The following is a 22589-nucleotide window of genomic DNA, read 5'->3' on the forward strand; positions in this document are numbered from 1 at the left end:
TTGTTTGCCAAATAGTGTCTTTTTTTTGGGTGTTTCCACTGTTTTGTCCCCACAAGACCTCTTCAAACCTGACATGGTGCCAAAAATATATCCTAATAAAAAGGAGACCACAAAATCCACTAGGTGCTGCTTTGCTTCTGAGGCCTGTGCTTTAGTCCATTACCACAATAGGGCCACATATGGGATATTTCTAAAAACTGCAGAATCTGGGCAATAAATATTGAGTTGCGTTTCTCTGGTAAAACCTTCTGTGTTACAGAAAAAAAATTATTAAAATGGATTTTGAAAAAAATTTCACCTCTACTTTGCTTTAATTCCTGTGAAACACCTAAAGGATTAAGAAACTTTCTAAATGCTGTTTTGAATACTTTGAGGGTGCAGATTTTAAAATTGGGTGACTTATGGGAAGTTTCTAATGTATAAGGCCCACAAAGCCACTTCAGAACTGAACTGGTTCCTAAAAAAATAGGTTTTTGAAATTTTCTTGAAAATGTGAGAAATTGCTGCTAAAATTCTAAGCCTTGTAACATCCTGGAAAAATAAATGGATGTTCAAAAAACGATGCCAACATAAAGTAGACATACCGGAAATGTTAACTAGTCACTATTTTGTGTGGTATCACTTTCTGTTTTACTAGTAGATACGTTTAAATTTAGAAAAATCCTAATTATTGAAAATTTCCCAAAAATAATGGTGTTTTTTACAAATAAATACTGAATTTATCGACCAAATTTTTCCACTAACACAAAGTACAATATGTCACGAGTAAACAATTTTTAGAATCGCTTGAATAGGTAAAAGCATTCCAAAGTTATTACCACATAAAGTAACACATGTCAGATTTGAAAAAATTGGCTGGGTTCACAAGGCCAAAACAGGCTGTGCCCTGAAGGGGTTAATAGATGTGTCCCAATACTTTTGTCCATGTAGTGTATTTTAAAAAGATACAGTCTATTGTGGCATCGTCACAATAAAACAAAACTTATAAATAAAGCCCATTGTGACATCATCACAATAGTACACAGCTTATAGACAAACTCAGGCTATTGTGGCAACACACTGCAACACAGCCTAAGGCACCATGCACACGGCCGTGCCTGTAATCACGGTCAGTGATTATGGGTACGGCTGCCCGCTGACGGCCACCCGCATTTGTGGGCCATGCTCCCATATAAAGCATGGGAGCACGGTCTGGAAAAAAAACAAAAATGGACATGTTCCAAAATTCCCGGGAAAAAGTTATACGGCACGGACACTCATCCGTAGCGATACGGAAGGTTGTCCGCAGTCAAAAGAAGTGAATGGGGCAGAATTCTATGGACGTGTGCATGGGGCCTTAGGGTATGGTCACACGGCAAATGAAAAACGGCCGTAAAATACAAAGCTGTTTTCAAGGGAAAACAGCCTCTGATTTTCACAAATTTTTGATGCATCAAGCGTATTTTCATGCATTTTTAACGGACGTTTTTGGAGCTATTTTTCTATTGAGACAATGAAAAACGACTCAAGAAGTGACATGCACTTGTTTTTTTAGGGGCATTTTCTTCCGCACTGTTTTTACAAACGGCTGCGAAAAAACACCCTGTGGGAACGCAACGCCGTTTTTCCCATTGAAATCAATGGGCAGATGTTTGGAGGCGTTCAGCCTCCGTATATTTAGCAGTTTTTCGGGGCCCTCAGAATAAAAATTAAAGAGAATCTGTCAGCATTTTAGAGGCCTCAATACTGTTGCCAGAGCGATATAGTGTAGTACATATTAAACGTACCTTTTTTCTCGATTATGCAAGTTGCATAACCAAGAAACCGACGGTTGGTTCTTCCGGCGCTGCGGTCGCAAGTGCCACTCTCTGCTCAAATTGATGGCTCTAGCAGCTAATCAGGAGACTGCTAGAGCCGTGACTCAGAACAGTGTGGTGGGGCTTGCAGCGTGCAGTGCAGGAACACTTGCACATCAAGTCCCGCCTTAGTGGCACTTATGATCGGCATGCCAGGGTAATTAAAAATCAAAAGGTACTGTATGTTTAAAATACCCCCTCCCCTATATTGCTCTCTCAGCAGTTTTGAGGAATTAAAACGGCTGACAGATCACCTTTAAAAATATTTTCACATAATCGCAATGGAAGAGAGCCTAGGAATAAAGACAATCACTATTGTGACATCATCATAATACAGCACAGGGTAAGAATAAAACACAGAGTATTGTGAGATCATCACATTTGAACACAGTTTATAAATTAAGACAAAGGTCATTCTGACATCATCACAACAGAACACAGCCTAGAAATAAAGGGAAAAACTTTTGTCACATTATTACAAATACAGACAGGTCAGGAATTCAGATAAATGCCATTGTGACATCAATACAATAGAACAAAGCCTAGAAATTAAAACAAACACTATTGTGACATCAACACAATCAAGCACAGTTTATAAATAAAGAAACATTGACCATTGTGGCATCATCACAAACAGCCATTAACCCCTTAACCCTTAAGGATGCAGCCTAGTTTTGGCCTTAAGACTCAGAGCCCATTTTTCAAATCTGACATATTTCACTTTACGTGCTAATAACATCGGAATGCTTATACCTATCCAAGCGATTCTGAGATTGTTTTCTCGTGAGACATTGGGCTTTATGTTAGTGGTAAAATTCAGTGTTTATTGTGAAAAATAGCAAAATTTAGGGAAAATTTGGGAACATTTTTATTTTTCTGAATTTAAATACATCTGCTTGTAATACAGATGGTTATACCACCCAAAATAGTTACTAGTTCACATTTCCCATATGTCTACTATATATTGGCATCGTTTTTTGAACATTCTTTTATTTTTCTAGGACGTTACAAGGCTTAGAACATAAGCAGCAATTTCTCATATATTGAATACAATTTCAAAAGCCTCTTTTTTTTTAGGTACCAGTTCAGTTTTGAAGTGGCTTTGAGGGGCCTATATATTAGAAACCCCCATAAACACCCTATTTTAGAAACTAGACCGATCAAAGTATTCAAAACAGCATTTAGAAAGTTTATTAACCCCTTCCCGACATATGACATACAGTTACATCATAGTCGAGTAGGGGAAGTATGGAGCGGGCTCACGGTGTGAACCCGCTCCATACGATCAGAACCGATAAAAACAAAGGGACATATACAAAAACACAGAAAAAGGCCATACTTGCAAATGGACACAGCCAGCTCAGAAACGCCGATGAAGGAGTAAGCAGGTGCTTTAAATAATAATAGCCACTCCCACTAGTCTTAAGGGGAGTGGTGTGTGTGTGGTGCATGGGATGTGTAGTAAGAAATAATAAATGGTGTGTGTGCAAGTGTAATACTATAAGTGAAATATAGGGGGCAGTAATGAGTGAAGTGCCTCAATAGAAATAAATGTATAATGGGGTGCAAGTGAGTGAAACATGGAGGGATAGTGTGTACGTCATGAGGCACAACGTGTATAGCCAGGTAGAAGCCTATTTGTGACGCCTTGATAATTCATAGAGCGGGCTACCCTGCTTGCTATGCCAAACAACAACACACCATGCTCTCCCAGCATCAAAGACCCGGCTGTGTCCAAGAGAAGCGAATATACATAATAATGAAAAATACCTGGGGTATTAGTAATCATTTTGGCCAAAAGGACGCAAGCTCGCAATCCACGACAAGGATCCCCAGACTTGCGAGTCCCTAACTCCTAAACTGGAACAGAATGTTCCTGATGCACAAACAGAACCAATAAAAACAAGGGGACATATACAAAAACACCGAAAAAGGCCATAATGGCAAATGGACACAGCCAGCTCAGAAACGCCGATGAAGGAATAAGCAGGTGCTTTAAATAATAATAGCCACTCCCACTAGTCTTAAGGGGAGTGGTGTGTGTGGTGCATGGGATGTGTAGTAAGAAATAATAAATGGTGTGTGTGCAAGTGTAATACTATAAGTGAAATATAGGGGGCAGTAATGAGTGAAGTGCCTCAATAGAAATAAATGGATAATGGGGTGCAAGTGAGTGAAACATGGAGGGATAGTGTGTACGTCATGAGGCACAACGTGTATAGCCAGGTAGAAGCCTATTTGTGACGCCTTGATAATTCATAGAGCGGGCTACCCTGCTTGCTATGCCAAACAACAACACACCATGCTCTCCCAGCATCAAAGACCCGGCTGTGTCCAAGAGAAGCGAATATACATAATAATGAAAAATACCTGGGGTATTAGTAATCATTTTGGCCAAAAGGACGCAAGCTCGCAATCCACGACAAGGATCCCCAGACTTGCGAGTCCCTAACTCCTAAACTGGAACAGAATGTTCCTGATGCACAAACAGAACCGATAAAAACAAGGGGACATATACAAAAACACTGAAAAAGGCCATACTTGCAAATGGACACAGCCAGCTCAGTAACGCCGATGAAGGAGTAAACAGGTGCTTTAAATAATAATAGCCACTCCCACTAGTCTTAAGGGGAGTGGTGTGTGTGGTGCATGGGATGTGTAGTAAGAAATAATAAATGGTGTGTGTGCAAGTGTAATACTATAAGTGAAATATAGGGGGCAGTAATGAGTGAAGTGCCTCAATAGAAATAAATGGATAATGGGGTGCAAGTGAGTGAAACATGGAGGGATAGTGTGTACGTCATGAGGCACAACGTGTATAGCCAGGTAGAAGCCTATTTGTGACGCCTTGATAATTCATAGAGCGGGCTACCCTGCTTGCTATGCCAAACAACAACACACCATGGGTCTTTGATGCTGGGAGAGCATGGTGTGTTGTTGTTTGGCATAGCAAGCAGGGTAGCCCGCTCTATGAATTATCAAGGCGTCACAAATAGGCTTCTACCTGGCTATACATGTTGTGCCTCATGACGTACACACTATCCCTCCATGTTTCACTCACTTGCACCCCATTATCCATTTATTTCTATTGAGGCACTTCACTCATTACTGCCCCCTATATTTCACTTATAGTATTACACTTGCACACACACCATTTATTATTTCTTACTACACATCCCATGCACCACACACACCACTCCCCTTAAGACTAGTGGGAGTGGCTATTATTATTTAAAGCACCTGCTTACTCCTTCATCTGCGTTTCTGAGCTGGCTGTGTCCATTTGCAAGTATGCCCTTTTTCGGTGTTTTTGTATATGTCCCCTTGTTTTTATCGGTTCTGTTTGTGCATCAGGAACGTTCTGTTCCAGTTTAGGAGTTAGGGACTCGCAAGTCTGGGGATCCTTGTCGTGGATTTCGAGCTTGCGTCCTTTTGGCCAAAATGATTACTAATACCCCAGGTATTTTTTATTATTATGTATATTCGCTTCTCTTGGACACAGCCGGGTCTTTGATGCTGGGAGAGCATGGTGTGTTGTTGTTTGGCATAGCAAGCAGGGTAGCCCGCTCTATGAATTATCAAGGCGTCGCAAATAGGCTTCTACCTGGCTATACACGTTGTGCCTCATGACGTACACACTATCCCTCCATGTTTCACTCACTTGCACCCCATTATCCATTTATTTCTATTGAGGCACTTCACTCATTACTGCCCCCTATATTTCACTTATAGTATTACACTTGCACACACACCATTTATTATTTCTTACTACACATCCCATGCACCACACACACCACTCCCCTTAAGACTAGTGGGAGTGGCTTTTATTATTTAAAGCACCTGCTTACTCCTTCATCGGCGTTTCTGAGCTGGCTGTGTCCATTTGCAAGTATGGCCTTTTTCTGTGTTTTTGTATACCGCTCCATACGATGCGGGTGTCGGCTGTTTGTTACAGCCGACACTTCAGAGTAACGAGCGGCATCGCGCTCGAGCGTGATCCCGCTCATTTAACTGGTGCGGTCAATAGCGACCGCAGCATTTAAATCGTTAGAAAGAGGGGGGCGACCCCCTCTAACAGCTTATCGCGCCCCCCTGCAACGCAATCGTGGGGGGTCGATGGTTGCTATGGCTGCCTGAGGGCCTAATGAAGGCCCCCAGGTCTGCCATCTTTGTGCACTTATTAAGCCCTGCCTCTGGCATTAATAATCAGGGCTTAATAGATGCCTGTCAGAATCACGATATACAGCAGTACATTAGTATTGCAGTATATCGTGCAAGCAATCTAACGATCGCTGGTTAAAGTCCCCTAAGGGTACTAATAAAAAAGTATAAATGAGTTAAATAAAGGTTTGTTTTTTTTGTAAGAAAAAAATAAAAAATATTAAAAGTTAAAAAAAAAAACCTTTTCCCATTTTCCCCATAGAGCATAGTAAAAAAATAAATAAATAAACATAATTGGTATCGCTACGTCCGTAAAAGTCTGAACTATTACAATATATAATTATTTAACCCGCACGTTGAACGCCGTAAAAAAAAATTGTAAACGCCAGAATCTTTATTTTTTGGTCACCTAATCTCCCACAAAAAATGCAATAAAAAGTGATCAAACCGTGGCAAGTACACCAAAATGGTATTATTAAAAACGACAGCTTATCCCGCAAAAAATAAGCCCACATACCACTTAATCAGCGGAAAAATAAAAAAGTTATGGCTCTCGGAATTTGGCGACACAAAATACATTTTCTTTTTTCCACTTAGGTTTTTACTTGTAAAAGTAGTAAAATATAGAAAAAACTATATATATTTGGTATTGCCGTAATTGTATTGACGTGAATTCCGTAAAAACGGCACGCAAAAAACCATGGAGGAATCGCTGTTTTTTTCATTTTCTACCCCACAAATAATTTTTTTTACCATTTCCTAGTACATTATATGACAAAATAAATGGTGCTACCAAAAACTACAACTCGTCCCGCAAAAATCAAGCCCTCATAGTAATATATAGACGGAAAAATAAAGACGTTATGGCTTTTGGAAGGTGGGGAGGAAAAAACGAAAATTAAAATCCGAAAGTTGTTTTCACAGGAATTTAAAGCAAAGTAGAGGTGAAATTTTCAAATTTCTTTTTTTTGTCAGAAAATCCTTTTTATTCAATTTTTTTCTTTAAAACAGAAGCTTTTACCAGAGAAACACAACTCAATATTTATTGCCTAGATTCTGAATTTTTTAGAAATATCCCACATGTGGCCCTAGTGTGGTAATAGACTGAAGCACCGGCCTCAGAAGCAAAGGAGCACCTAGTGGATTTTGAGGCCTCCTTTATATTAGGTACCATGTTCGGTGTGAATAGATCTTGTGGTGCCAAAACACTGTAAACCCCCAAAAGTGACACTATTTGACAAACTACACCCCTCAAGGAACTTATCAAGGGGTATAGTGGGCATTTAGACCCCACAGGTATTTTGCTGAATTTTGTTAAATTATCTATAAACAACCAAATGAAGGTATACATTCAATTATTGAAGATATTCAACTGCCTGAATGAACGTTTATTAAACGTTCATTCAGGCAGTTAAATATTTTGTGGAATTAGGCTGTGCAATTGAAAATCACATTTTTCCGATGAAAGGTACAAATTTAAAATTTTAACAAGGAATAAAGGAGAAAAAGCACCCCAACATTTGTAAAGCAATTTCTCCCGATTACGGCAATACCCCTTATGTGGTCATAAACTGCTGGTTGGACAAACGTCAGGGCTCAGAACGGCAGGAGCGCTATTTGGCATGTAGATTTTGCTGGATTGGTTTCTGGGCGCCATGTCGCATTTGCAGAGCTTCCGAGGTACCAGTACAGGGGAAACCCCTTAAAAGTGACCCCATTTTGGAAACTAGACCCCTTGAGGAATTCATTGTAGTTTTCATGGGGTGCATGCAACTTTTTGATCCGTGACAAAAAAAAAAGCAATTCTACTATTGTTTTTTATTCTATTATTTTTACAGCGTGCGCCATACGCTATAAATGACATATTCACTTTATTCTGCGGGGTGATACGATTACGGCGATACCAGATGTTTATAGTTTTTTTATGTCTTATGGCGTTTGCACATTAAAATATATCTTTTTTTAATTATTTGCTTATTGAGTTGCCATATTCTAAGAGCTATAACTTTTTTATTTTTCTATCAAGAAAGCAGTGTGAGGACTTTTTTTTTGCGTAACGAACTGTAGTAACGAAAATTGTGATTCTGGTATGGTTTATTATTATTTTCTTTTATGGCGTTCACCGTGTGGGATAAATAACTAAATACTTTTGTAGTTCAGGTCATTACGGACGCGGCGATACCAATTATGCATAGTTTATTTGTTTATTACTTTGTCCCACTGTGGGACTTGAGGGCAGGAGGAGCTGATCTCAATTCTAATACACTGAACTACATGCGTAGTGCAGTGTATTAGAGCTGTCAGCTACTCGCTGACAGCAAGCATAGTGGTTCCTGACTTTGTCAGGACCCACTAGGCTTCCGTAGATGGCATAGCCGGAGGCTATTGTTAGGCCTCCGGTTACCATAGAAACTATCGCCGCCCGCTATCTTGTAGTAGGCCATCGATCGTGGTTTAATTATAATAATAATCTTTATTTATATAGCGCCAACATATTATGCAGCACTTTACAATTTAGTGGGAACATTAACAGACAATATCAGACATTACATAGTGACGAAGCTAATTTACAATTCAGACCGGAGGATTCAGGATCCTGCTCACAAGAGCTTGCAATCTATGAGAAAATAAGGCAGACACAAAATGTAAAAGTGTTTGTTCAGTACAATGGTCCGGCCGTCTTTTATACACATGGGGTGATACACATAAAACTGTATGAGCCGGTCACCAGCCAGTATCCGTGTATGACGGACATGAAGTGCATTAGGGTGCAAGGACTGTGAGGGAATCCTATTCTGATAACTAATGGGGCCAAGGAAAGGAGTCAGATTAGGGAATGTTATAGGCCTGTCTAAAAAGATGTGTTTTCAGGGCACGTTTAAAACCGTGGATATTGGGAATGAATCTGATGGTCTGTGGTAGCGCATTCCAGAGGACGGGTGGAGCAGGAGAAAAATCTTGGAGACGGGAGTGGGAGGTTCGGATTAAGGAGGATTTTAATCTGAGGACGTTGACAGAACGTAGAGCACGAGTAGGGTGGTAGACAGAGATGAGGGAGGAGATGTAAGAAGGTGCAGCGCTGTGGAGAGCTTTGTGGGTCAGAGTAATATGTTTGAATTTAATTCTGAAGGGGATGGGCAACCAGTGCAGTGACTGGCAGAGGGTAGAGGCGTTGGTGTGAAGGATGAGCCTGGCTGCTGCATGGAGGATAGATTGGAGAGGGGAGAGTTTAGTGAGGGGAAGACCAACTAATAATGAGTTACAGTAGTCAAGACGAGAGTGAATCAGAGCAACAATGAGGGCACGGCCAGACGTGGCGGAGTTTTTCCACTGCAAATGTTGGTGCAGATTTGGGGCAATTACGCAACGAATCTGCACTAACATTTCCATATTTGACAGGTAATTCAGACGTTGCAGATATCACAGCGGACTTGCCACAGATTTCAGTTTTTGCATTGCAAAGCCTGAAATCCGCAGTGAAATTCCGCTTCTTCTCTGCAACAGACAGTGCATGCTGCGGAGGGAAAATTCCGCACCGCAGCCTATTGTCCGCAGCGGAGTTTTCCGCAACGTCTGAACTAACTTTCCTAAAAATGTATTAAAACAACTGTAAAAAACGGCCGCAGGAGAATTCCACTGCAGACTGTCCGCAGCGGAATTCCACAGCAATTCCGTCACATCTGGCCATGCCCTGAGAGTTTTGGCTGTTTCCTCAGTAAGAAAAGGGCGGATTTTGGAGATGTTTTTTGAAAATTACAGGAGCGTGTAAGTGATTGAATGTGAGGAGTAAAGGTAAGATCTGAGTCAAAAATAACCCAGAGACAGCGGGAGTAGTGCCACACACTGAGATGGAGACATCAGGTTTGGGTAGGTTAGTAGATAGTTGGAACACAAGGAGCTCAGTATTAGAAAGATTCTGTTTCAGATAGAGAGAGGACATGATGTTAGAGACAGCGGACAGACAATCACTGGTGTTCTGTATTAGAGCAGGGGTGATGTCATCGGAAGAGGTATATAGTGGGTTGTCAACAGCGTAGAGATGGTACTGGAAGCCAAATCTGCTGATGGCTTGTCCAATAGGCGCTGTGTAGAGAGAAAAGAGAAGCGGACCTAGGACTGATCCCTGAGGAACTGCGATAGCAAGTGGACGAGGAGAAGAAGTAGAACCAGCAAATGACACACTGAACGAGCGGTCAGAGAGATAGGAGGAAAACCAAGAGAGAGTTGTGTCTTTAAGCCCAATAGAGTGAAGCATGTTAAGTAGGAGTTTCTGGCCTCCATTGTCAAAGGCTGCAGAGATGTTCACTTTATTCTACCGGTTGATCCGATTATGGCTAAAAGCCACCGCGGGAAAAAATGCCTCCGCCTCCCATTGAAATCAATAGGAGTTGGTTTTGGCCATTTTTTTGTTACTGATTCCAACTCGGTTTCCATGTCAAAGAACTCAGTGTGAACTGGGCCTAATAGTTTATTTGTGAATAAACCCATAACAAATAAAGCCTAGTGGCAAGTGATTTGCTCCAAAGCTAGCTCCAAATGGGGTTTTCTTCTGCTGAACTTTCGGGTACCATTATTTTGTCAGAGCCTGGGCTCCCTATAAGATCCTTTTGTGGGCCAGTCTGACCCTGCTGTGGACCGTAATAGTCTACTGACAATTGTTTCTTAACAATAATTCCTATTCTTTGCAGCTGCCATAAAGCACACACACCCTACTCCACTGTCTATATGCAGACAATACAAAAAAGAAGTGTGTGCCTCCAATATTTCCTCCTCTAGGAAAGTTTTTAAAATATAAATATAAAATAAATAACTACAATATTTACATACATTATTTCTCTGCTACATACTTATATTTAATTATTTAAACTAAACAAGCTACATGCCATTACTTTATGAGATAGGAATAACCCTTTAAAATATGCCAACTATCTCTACAAACCTGACTAATATTTGCTGGCACATCATTGAACACTGAGGTCAAGTGCCAGTGGACAGGAGTTGATGTTCAGAGAGCTTGCACTGCATCCTGAATGCATACTAAAGGTCACTTATAAAGTAAAGGATTCTAGTCAATTTTTTCATTGTGTGAAGGAAAAGTCTTCAATAAAAATAAAGACAAAATATTAGCTGATTTATTGGAATTATCGTACAGATTAAGGAGCGTGAAAGACTCACTTTTTTCATTGTTTCCTTGAATATAGCCAAAAAGACGCATGAAGCCTGTGCTGACAGCACTGTCCCAGTCTTTCACCGATGTCACCTCAGTGCTCACCCACTTTGCAGGTGCATACTGTCGCATTTCATAATCTGAAGACTACAGGAAAGATATGAACACAATAAACAATGACGTTCTAATTTTAAAAAAAACAATTAAAAAACAATATTGCAACTTTCTCCAACTGCATAGAAACTGAATGTGAACGCCTTAATTATATGGTAATGACAGGGAGGTGTTTACCATGTCAGTAGAGCAGGAATTTCTGGGGCAGCAAGAAATACGTAACTTTATGCTACTTTTCTCCTACTTTGGCCCTATGCACACGAACGTGCTTTTGCGGCCCCATTCATTTCTATGGGGCCATGCACACGACCATAGTTTTTACGGTCCGTGCATGGCCCGGGAGCCCGCACTGCAGATAGAATAGACATGTCTTATTACGGCCGTCTTCTGCGGTCTGGGCACATTGAACATAATTTGCGGGCGGCTCACGGCTGACAGTCAGCTGCCGGCCGACTCGAAAATCACGGCCGTGCACATGGCTACGGTCGTGTGCATGAGGCCTTTCTCTTGTCATGAGTGATCTATTTTGACAATATTGTATGAAGAAGGTAGTGTTGGATAAACAGAATGAGAAATTTAAAGTAAGGCATGATGCACACAGGGCTCGTATGGAGGCACATTCCTGAAGATTTGTACTATGGCGCTGTAGGCACGCTGTCTGCTGCCATATGATGCCTCTGTACAGCACGATATTCTCCCCAAGAAACAATATGTGCAATAGATGTATGAGCCCTAAAGTAATGGAAACATTCTAGTAGCTTGATAATACTACTTATAAATGTATATGATTAAAGGAACGCGGAGCGGGAAAAGTAGTGTGTATTACCGAAATGGAAAAATAAAAAATTCTTCATTATTTCAATAATAAAGTATTTTTTATTTTTCCATTTCGGTAATACACACTACTTTTCCTGCTCCCCGTTCCTTTAATCATATATCTATAATTGGTGGTGTACACCTAGTGTGAATCTAATTGCTCCAACATTATATATAAAATTGTACGAGGGTAATACCTATCAAAACATATTACTTATAAGGGTATGTGCACACACATACCGTAATTGACGGACGTATTTCGGCCGCAAGTACCGGACCGAACACAGTGCAGGGAGCCGGGCTCCTAGCATCATACTTATGTACGATGCTAGGAGTCCCTGCCTCGCTGCAGGACAACTGTCCCGTACTGAAAACATGATTACACTACGGGACAGTTGTCCTGCAGCGAGGCAGGGACTCCTAGCGTCGTACATAAGTATGATGCTAGGAGCCCGGCTCCCTGCACTGTGTTCGGTCCGGTACTTGCGGCCGAAATACGTCCGTCAATTACAGACGTAATTAGTGTGTGTGCACATACCCTAAATGTAAACATAGCCTATGGTGGATCCGCAATTTCACTCAGAAATTAGGAAAGTGCGAAATTGTAGAGCATGACCACGTGTTTCACGAAGACCAAAATGAAAGAAATTGTATGAGATTAGGAAAGAAAAATATATTTTTCCCAGAAACAGCGCCACTATTGTCAATGGACTGGGTCTGATATTGAAGCTCTGCCCTATTTACGCCTCAACGGAGCAAATAATAATAGCCTGATCTTGCCACAAGAAATTATGCATATCTCAGAGGTTATTCATTTTGGATAGTACCTTATAATGTGGGTCCCATTTCCCCCCCCCCCCCCCCCCCAAAACAACAATAGATTTTCTCAGGAACCTTCAGTAAATATGTTCCTCCTCCCACAGCTGTTCTGCTCTTTTATCAGATCACAAGATAACCATTTTACATGAAAGAAATACAGTTTGTGCAAAATTTCTACATTTCTGTAAAGGTTCACTTATAGAGCAATGCAAGAATATTGGACTGTACCTGAGTTTCTATCGCAGTCCATTTAGGTGTTTCTAATCCAGATGAAAATAAAGCTTGCTTCACAGTCTTCAGCATTGTTATCTGAAAAAATAAAAAAATTAACAAGGAGGGAATGTAGATGTATTTGTGATTTATGATTTATAGCATATATTATAATAGATATATATTATATAAGTATATATATATTATATAATTATAATATATGTTACATTATATAGATTATATATACTATATATATATATATATATATACATACATATATATATACATGAATATATATATATACACACACACTATATATATATATATATCTATCTATCTATCTATCTATCTATATATATATATATATATATATATATATATATATATATATAGCATAGGGGAAATATAAAGTGTTCTGTAAAATGACCCAACCTGCCATAATGTACATGACCTGCCTAGGTAGAGTCGTGCGTTAACCTTAGATCATCCTATCCCCCCACCCCCATTTTAGTAAAGACACGTGACACCGAGGTTGGATGTGAAATGGCCACAGCAGCCGTTTATTAATTTCACAGTTTTATAAAAACAATTTAAATCCGAAACATTCGGATAACTAGTTAGGAATCCGCCATAGAATTCCTCCTAATAATTCACATGACCCAACATGGGTCAGAATCGTAAATAACAATTTAACGTTAACATTAACCCGAGCAGAGGAAGTCCTTGAAGCCCCTTCAGATGTTCCTTTTTAAGAACACACCGAATTAGCCATCTGCAAACCACCAATTACCTCCAGCCGTAAACCAGCTCGGAAGCACCGTTCACCTCTGCAGATGGCTCCAACCACTAGAAGTCCACTTCAAGGGGATAACACCCGATGAAGCCCTCAAGTGATATACCGACCACCAGAAGTCCACTTCAAGGGGATAACACCCGATGAAGCCCTCAAGTGATATACCGACCACTAGAAGTCCACTTCAAAGGGATAACACCCGATGAAGCCTTCAAGTGATATACCTTCTACCAGAAGACCACTTCAAAGGGATACCACCCGATGAAGTCTTCAACCATGTACCTTTTTTGGGGGACGCATACCCCCGATGCGACCCCCCCACCATTTTGTACTGACTGGCCTCAAGGACTCCCCCCGCCAGCTGCCATGACAACAGAACCTACTCCGGAAAAAAGAAAAACATGTTAAATAAGCACACAAATAAAACACAACGCTCATAGACGGACGTACATAAGACCTAAGGAGTAACAAAACCAAGGGCGGGAGGGTGGGAGCTTACTGTTCTTGTGTTACTCCTCCCGCTGCTTCCGGCTCAATGCCGAGAAACAGCGGGAAGCGCAGAACAGCCCCCCCCGTCCCCCTTAACTCCTCCCCGTCCCTCCTCCAGCTCCTACCAACTCTCCCTCACCTAAGTAACCCTTTCCCTACCAGGACGGTCATGTCGGCCTCCCTTAATCCCTGCGGGCTGCGTCCAGCCTCTTCTTGACCTGCCTAGGTAGAGTCGTGCGTTAACCTTAGATCATCCTATCCCCCCACCCCCATTTTAGTAAAGACACGTGACACCGAGGTTGGATGTGAAATGGCCACAGCAGCCGTTTATTAATTTCACAGTTTTATAAAAACAATTTAAATCCGAAACATTCGGATAACTAGTTAGGAATCCGCCATAGAATTCCTCCTAATAATTCACATGACCCAACATGGGTCAGAATCGTAAATAACAATTTAACGTTAACATTAACCCGAGCAGAGGAAGTCCTTGAAGCCCCTTCAGATGTTCCTTTTTAAGAACACACCGAATTAGCCATCTGCAAACCACCAATTACCTCCAGCCGTAAACCAGCTCGGAAGCACCGTTCACCTCTGCAGATGGCTCCAACCACTAGAAGTCCACTTCAAGGGGATAACACCCGATGAAGCCCTCAAGTGATATACCGACCACCAGAAGTCCACTTCAAGGGGATAACACCCGATGAAGCCCTCAAGTGATATACCGACCACTAGAAGTCCACTTCAAAGGGATAACACCCGATGAAGCCTTCAAGTGATATACCTTCTACCAGAAGACCACTTCAAAGGGATACCACCCGATGAAGTCTTCAACCATGTACCTTTTTTGGGGGACGCATACCCCCGATGCGACCCCCCCACCATTTTGTACTGACTGGCCTCAAGGACTCCCCCCGCCACAGCGAAACAGGCCTTGACCACCTTAAGCCTGTGAGTTCCTCCACACCACCACCGCCCTTTCTATTCCTTCTGCTATCGCCAAGCTCCAAAGATCAATGCCAACCTCGGTCAGATGAACCCCGTCACTCCTCCAGAAATTCCCCACTCCTGACTCCAAATCCCTATGCCTCACGCAAATGCCCCCGTTTTTTGCCACAAAACGGGACACCGCCCGATTAACTTTAATGCGAGCCTTATTGACTCTCTCCACAGATCTTGCTAACCGCCAATGCTTTCTTGGGACTATGTCCGACCACACTATCACCAACTTGGGATAAGATACCCACAAACACAACATATCATGTTTGATATCCCGCACCAACTCACGAAAGGGGCGGACTCCTAAGTCATTCCCACCCACGTGCAACACTAAGACCTCCGGAACCCTATCAAGCCGAGCATATGTCTGGAATTCCGCCAACACCCTGCTCCACGACATACCTCTAAAACCCAGCCAATGCACAACCGCATCCTGTCGCGGAATGCGCAACTGGCGACCATTCGGGCGGACGTCCGCCCTCAAAGCCCCCCAGTGCACGTAAGAATGACCCATCAACCACACCAAACACGGAGGCGAATCTGAAACGGAAAAAACAATTAGGCACCACCATATAACATTTGTATAGCGTTAACAGCAAAATTCATAACATATGGGGGCGGACATAGGACTTAAACCTGTTGGACTCCCAACGACCATTACGCCTCACCCCCTCATCATCCAACCCCCAGCGCCCCGCTTCTGTTGCTGCGCCAATCCTGAAGGAATGAGATGAATATGAGCCTGCCGCGACACCAACCGCCATCAAACATTTTTTAAATACAGCTCCAAACTGAAACCTGGACAAAAACGACCCGTCCACATGACGTAACAAAGGCAAATCTGGAGACCCCCTGTTTGGCGTAAAACCCCGCATGCACTCTACTGGGCACATAACCGACCCCGGGGCGCAACCCCTTCAAAGCCTGCGATACCAGAAATTCCTTCGATACATCCTGAAAGCCCCGCAACTTAAACCCAAACGCCACCGCAGATATGAACCGGTTCACCTTCGCCACTGACAACCCCGCCTCCCAGGCGTCCCCTAACCAGTACCAAAGTGCCACCAACCTGTCTCTATCCGTATTGACGTCACCCAACTCTCTTACCCACTCCTCCCACTGCCTCCAACAAGCAGCATAAGCACTCCACGTCGTGCGCGCCAAAGACCTTTGTACCAATTGTTCTACGGGACCGAGACCAGATCCCAAAGATGCTCCGGACAAGCCAAACCGAGACGTTCCGCTCCCGGTGCCAATTGCCGAAACCGGTCCCACTGCGAGCGAGAAAGAGCATCAGCGATACAATTCCGTACACCCGGGACATGCACCGCCACCACCCACGCGTTCAACGACAAACACACCAACACTAAATGTCGCAACAATTGAACTACCGGAGGAGAGGACGCCGTGATGTTATTAATGGCAAGCACCACCCCCATGTTGTCGCAGTAAAAACGGACCTTCTTATCCCTGAGCCTGTCCCCCCAAATGGTAGCCGCCACCACGATGGGAAACAGCTCGAGCAGGGCCAGATTCCGCGTGAGTCCACTGGACACCCAGCTAGCCGGCCATTGACCTGCGCACCACGGACCTCCCCCGTAAGCTCCAAAACCACCCGCCCCAGCCGCATCCGTGAAAATATTCAAATCACTCGTATCCTGCGCTGGGGCCATCCATAGCGAGCGACCATTGTACTGTCCCAAGAAGTCATCCCAAACCTGAAGATCAGCTCGGTGCTCCTCCTTGAGCCGCACAAAATGATGCGGCGCACGCACTCCCGCCGTTGCCGCCGCCAACCTCCTACCAAACACCCTCCCCATCGGCATAATCCGGCAGGCGAAATTCAACTTCCCCAGCAGCGACTGAAGCTCCCTCAGCGCCATTTTCTTCATTCTACAAGCCCGTCGAACCTCCAGCCTCAACGCACCCAACTTATCCGCCGGGAGACGACACTCCATTGCCACCGAGTCTATTTCGATGCCCAAAAAACAAATCGTCGCTACCGGGCCCTCCGTTTTTTCCGGCGCCAAAGGAATCCCAAACTCCCTCGCCACCTTCTGTAGAGCATGAAGCAAATTACCGCAAACCGGCGAACCCCCCGGGCCAACGCACAAAAAATCATCCAAGTAATGGATCAACGAATCGACCCCGGATACTCCCCTCGTTACCCACTCCACGAAGCTACTAAACGCCTCGAAGTATGCACAAGAAAGGGAACACCCCATCGGAAGGCACCGATCCACGTAAAAAGCCCCATTCCAAAAACAACCCAACAGCCGTTGGCTTTCTGGATGGACCGGCAACAACCTGAACGCCGCCTCGATGTCAGTTTTTGCCAGCAGCGCCCCAGGACCCGCAGCCCGCACTAACCCCACCGCCTTATCGAATGAGGTATAAACTACGGAGCACAACTCGTGATCAATCCCGTCATTTACCGACGAACCCTTGGGATACGATAAATGTTGAATCAAACGAAATTTTCCGGGCTCGCGTTTAGGGACAATACCCAAAGGGGACACAACTAAATCTTTTACCGGCGACTCAACAAACGGCCCCGACATGCGGCCCAACGAAACTTCTTTTAACAACTTTTCCGACACGACTTTTGCATGCAAGTAAGCCGATTTTAAATTCCTCCGCGTAACCGGAACCTCATAAGGAGGCGGAGGAATAACAAAACCAACACAAAACCCTTCATAAAGCAACTTAGCCGCCGCCCTATCCGGATACTCATTTAGATAAGGGGCCATCTTTTCCACCCTCACCGGCGACACCCCCTTGACCAGCCGCGTGCTGGTTACCTGACCTCTTTTTTCGCAGACATTTTTCCGCCCCGTGTGATGCACCATTACACTCGGAACACACGTGCTTGAACTTGCACGTGGCCCCGAACTTGCACTGACCTTCATTAAATTGCCAGCAAAACCCCGCCTTTCCCCCGCCGCTTTGTCCAACCTGACTAGACTGGCCTCCCTGGCCGGCGCTCCCGGGAAAGGACTGCCTAACCGGGGCCGTAACCCGTAACCAGAGAGCAATATCCTCCTGGTCCCACCGAATCGCCGGCCGAACCACCTTCCGCTGACGGAATTGCTCATCGTATCGCAGCCACGCTTGCCCCCCATATGCCCTATGAGCCTCCCCAATAGCATCAAAATAACAAAACAACGCCGAACAATTTTCCGGCGCCTTTTCCCCTATCACACTAGCCAATATGGCGAACGCCTGCGACCAATTAACGAACGTCTGCGGGATAAGCCTATACCGCCGCCGTTCCTCCTCGTCCTTTTTACTCTCATCCCGCTTGCTCTTATCCAAATTAAATTTAGCGAGCGGCAAGAGAGAAAAAATGTCAACATACTCGTCCTTCCAGATCCGCTCGCGCACCTCCTGCTTTAAATGCGCCCCCAACGGACCTTCAAAACAAACGTACACCTCCCCCCGAGCACGATCATCAATACGCACTCGATCGCCGTCCTTCTGCGCCTCGGTCTGTACCGACACCGCGACCGCCTCTCTAACCGCCGCCACCGGACGCGCCTGTAACGATCCCACGTCCCTGGGGCCTTCCCAAACTACCGCAGGGGACACTTCCGCTACTACCGGCGCCGCGGCCCTGTCCAGGCGCCCCACCAGCTCCCGTAAGCAACCCACTAAGTCTGCCAAACCCGCTCCGTCGCGTCCGCCCACGCCACTACCGGCCCCCGATGCAATGCTAGCAGCCCCCCCGCCGACACCCGACATAAAAATCGTTGGATAAGACAATGATGGAGTTATACACTCACCGGGCTGCACAGGCGCTGTGTTCCCGTCAGCCGGACCATCCTGACCTCGACGATACGCGTCCAGTTCACCTTCCTCCAATTCTTCTCTCGCCGACGACTGTCCATCCCAACGACATCTTCGGAACGGGGATGAGGACGCGCTGACCGATGGGCCGGCAACCTGCCGCCCGACCGCCGGGACCCAGACTTCCGACCGGACCTGTTGCCTCGACGTCGCTGCAGATCTAGGCGTCCGTCTAGACGATCCTGACGAAGCCTGCCCCCTGGCCGGAACATCACCATGCGGGGCGGCCGTACCTTGTACTCCACATCTTCCATCTGATGGGGGAGGGGTGACAGGGAGCCCAGCCTGCGACTCCCTGCTTACCGCCGGACCCCGTCGCGGCCTGGGATTCCTGCCAGGACGCAGGGCCTGGGAAGGGGCGGTCCTCCCAGCTGCCTGGCCTGCAGCGTCCGGGATCGGGCTCCCCCTGCGACGCCGTGTCCGCGGGACTGCCTCCGGGCTGAGGCGCTCTGGAGGTCGGGACCGCCGAGAGGGACGGGTCGACCCGGCCTGCGTCGCCGTCACCCCTGGCAACGCTCTCTGCCCGCCCAGCGCAGGAGCGGTTGTTGCCGACTCCCCCCCCCCGCCGCCATAGCCATGCTCGTGAGGGGGCCGGGGGAGGGGAGCCTGTCCTTTGCAACAGACCCCGAACGCCGTGCCCGACGTGGCGAAACGGCGTCCGGGATCCTCGTTATGGCAGCCACGGTCTCCTCTAGCCATCCGGGACCGTGGTGCACAGCAGCGGCACGCAGCCGCTCCAACATTAAGGCCTCTGCCATCACTAAAAGCACGGGCAACGGGGGAGCTTACTGTTCTTGTGTTACTCCTCCCGCTGCTTCCGGCTCAATGCCGAGAAACAGCGGGAAGCGCAGAACAGCCCCCCCCGTCCCCCTTAACTCCTCCCCGTCCCTCCTCCAGCTCCTACCAACTCTCCCTCACCTAAGTAACCCTTTCCCTACCAGGACGGTCATGTCGGCCTCCCTTAATCCCTGCGGGCTGCGTCCAGCCTCTTCTTGACAATGGATGATAGACATGTATTTTCTATAGAGTAATTCTCTCACCTTCTTTTAGGCTGGTGTCTAAAGCTTGTGTCAGCAGTGATCTGTACATAGACAGATAAGTAACACGATTTATCATCAACATTTATAACAAATGTATTTATAAAGATCAAGCTGGAGCAAACAGACCTTCACCAATGCAGAAAAGAAGCAATGACAGATGGGACCAAAATGTATATATACATACATCTGCTAACAATTTCGATCTTACATCTTTACACGGTCACACAGAATTTTGCACTAAGTTTATTTTTAGCAATGCGGACTGAGAATAGTTCCCCAGCATATGTAAGGAAGGCATACAATGTCGCTGATCTTAAATGAGGAACGCTGAAAAAGCCACATACAGACCTCTCCCCAGGCTCTGCTGTTGCTGAGAGCTTCTGTTACTCTGGTTTTATACCGGAGGCTGCGGGGCCGGGCCTGTGCAGTTTGTGTGACATGTGCTCTTTGTGTTTCTCTGGTTAAGTAAGATGTGGTTTTGTAACAGATAGGATTCCAAGCCTCTCCCACTGTACACGCTGGTGGGCGCTGCTTACATAACACACATTTCTACACAGCAAATGTTGGTTATCTACACCAGACTTTAGTATATCTATGTCAATACTTATGTAGTAATACAAAATATCCCAAAATATTACCTAAATTCACATATTATCTAACGTAAAAAAAATTCTTAAATGTAAGCAACTCATGATGCTTATATGTTGTAGGGAGAGAACAAACAGTGCAACAGCCGCAGGCTGGCAAAACCACGCTCACATCGGTGACAAATTGGCACACGATTTAGCTGTTAAAACTGTGGTATTACCAGTAAAATCGTGTGCCTATTCACCACCGCATGTGAGCGGTGGCATATTTCCCTACCAGGAGGACGTTAGCAATGAAGTGCAAAGTGAGTACCCCCGCTAGAGGAGCATACATGACGGAATGTACAGGGTCCATAGAAGATAGAGTGACCCTCGTTAAGGAGCCAGCAGGGAGCGGTGGGCCACCTAAACCCAGCTACCCAGCTGAGTGTAAAATGTAGCTTGATGGGGCAGATTGAAAAGGCAGAGGCTGCGACATCATGGTTCGAAGCCACACATCCGTGGTCTTCGTATCCTAACTCCTCCTCATACCGCCAAAACGGGGTAAGCCTGCAACCAATTGTTAAAGGGGTTGTCCTCAACTGATGGCCTGTCCACCGGATAGGTTATCAGTATATCATCGGTGTGGGTCCGACACCCGAACCCTGCACCGATCAGCAGCTCCAGTGGCCTGTAGGCAGCGGATGTTATTGCCCATTATGCGATGTATGGAGTCGGAAACAGTTGGCTCCGTACATAGAATAGCGGACGTGCTGCCGAACTGCAGTTCTGCTCCTATTCACTTGAATAGCAGAGCTGCAGTACTGTCCCATGGATGGAGCCAACTGCTTCCAGCATGTATGTCCGGTGCCCGGAGGCAGCCAGAGCGGCTTAACGGTGCAGGGTCCAGGTGTCAGACCTCCACATATCATGGTGGGTAGGTCATCGGTTGTCCGGTAGTGGACAACCCTTTTAAGCTTATCCATCGTCGCCAAATCTAAGGGCAGCAAGGACCAAATGTCCACTTATTTTCTTTTATTTTTATCACGCGTGTCCTCCGAAAGGTGAGCACCCAATGGAGAGACACTGCAAAAATAAGTCACGAAGCCCTGACTGGTGGATCCCAAGTCGAAGTACTGCTGTCCTAGCAGCGGGCGCAGCAGTAGGCATATAGGTGGAATCCAAATTCCCCACCAAGGTCTGCATGTCAGAAATAAAATGCTGCATCGTTGACTCTACACAGAAACCCCATGTACGAAGGCAATTAGAACACTGGTGCAATTACTTGGGGTATTACCAATAGAACTCTAGTCGAAGGCCGAACATCTTTCGCAGGGGGAGTGGAGGGAGCTGTGCAGGCCACTGACAAAACTCTGGAGAACTTGCCCTTTGCTGTAGTGTAATGACGATGGTGCCACTGCCTTCTCTGGGAGGTGCCCCCAGAACTGGAGGAACCAGAGCGGTAACTCACGAGGAGTATGTCCAACGACTCTGAAGATGGTGAGGGGTCCAGTGTGTAATGCGACATGCGCCTCTTGTTCTGGTAGCTTGTACTACGCAACCAGATCTATAGCCATCCACGGCCATGACAGCCTGAGGAGGCATGAACCACAAGCTGGGGTGCAAGGGCCAAGGTGGGCAATGGAGCAGCACCAGGGGGTGGAGGGGCAAAATGTGAAGGGGTGAAAATGGGTGAACTGCAGCCTCTGCATCATAATAAACTTGCTCCCCTCC

General features: G+C 45.3%; 1 protein-coding gene across 2 annotated transcripts in view; it reads right to left on the reverse strand.

Moving 5' to 3' along the window:
* HEBP2 (heme binding protein 2) overlaps nucleotides 1-20735 on the reverse strand; it is a 49222-nt gene extending 28487 nt beyond the window's left edge. The window contains exons 1-4 of one of the 2 annotated variants that reach the window (XM_075864281.1): nucleotides 20638-20735; nucleotides 20290-20330; nucleotides 13141-13221; nucleotides 11172-11310 (exon numbers count right to left, since the gene is read on the reverse strand). In XM_075864281.1, coding sequence (XP_075720396.1) covers nucleotides 11172-11310; nucleotides 13141-13215 — 214 coding nt within the window. In that variant the 5' untranslated portion in view covers nucleotides 13216-13221; nucleotides 20290-20330; nucleotides 20638-20735. The remainder of the gene's footprint in view (nucleotides 1-11171; nucleotides 11311-13140; nucleotides 13222-20289; nucleotides 20331-20637) is intronic. The other variant, XM_075864282.1, reaches the window with a different exon arrangement.
* Between the last annotated feature and the right edge of the window lie 1854 nt (nucleotides 20736-22589).

This window comes from Rhinoderma darwinii, chromosome 4 (genome assembly GCF_050947455.1).
Source record: "Rhinoderma darwinii isolate aRhiDar2 chromosome 4, aRhiDar2.hap1, whole genome shotgun sequence".
Taxonomy (NCBI): domain Eukaryota; kingdom Metazoa; phylum Chordata; class Amphibia; order Anura; family Rhinodermatidae; genus Rhinoderma; species Rhinoderma darwinii.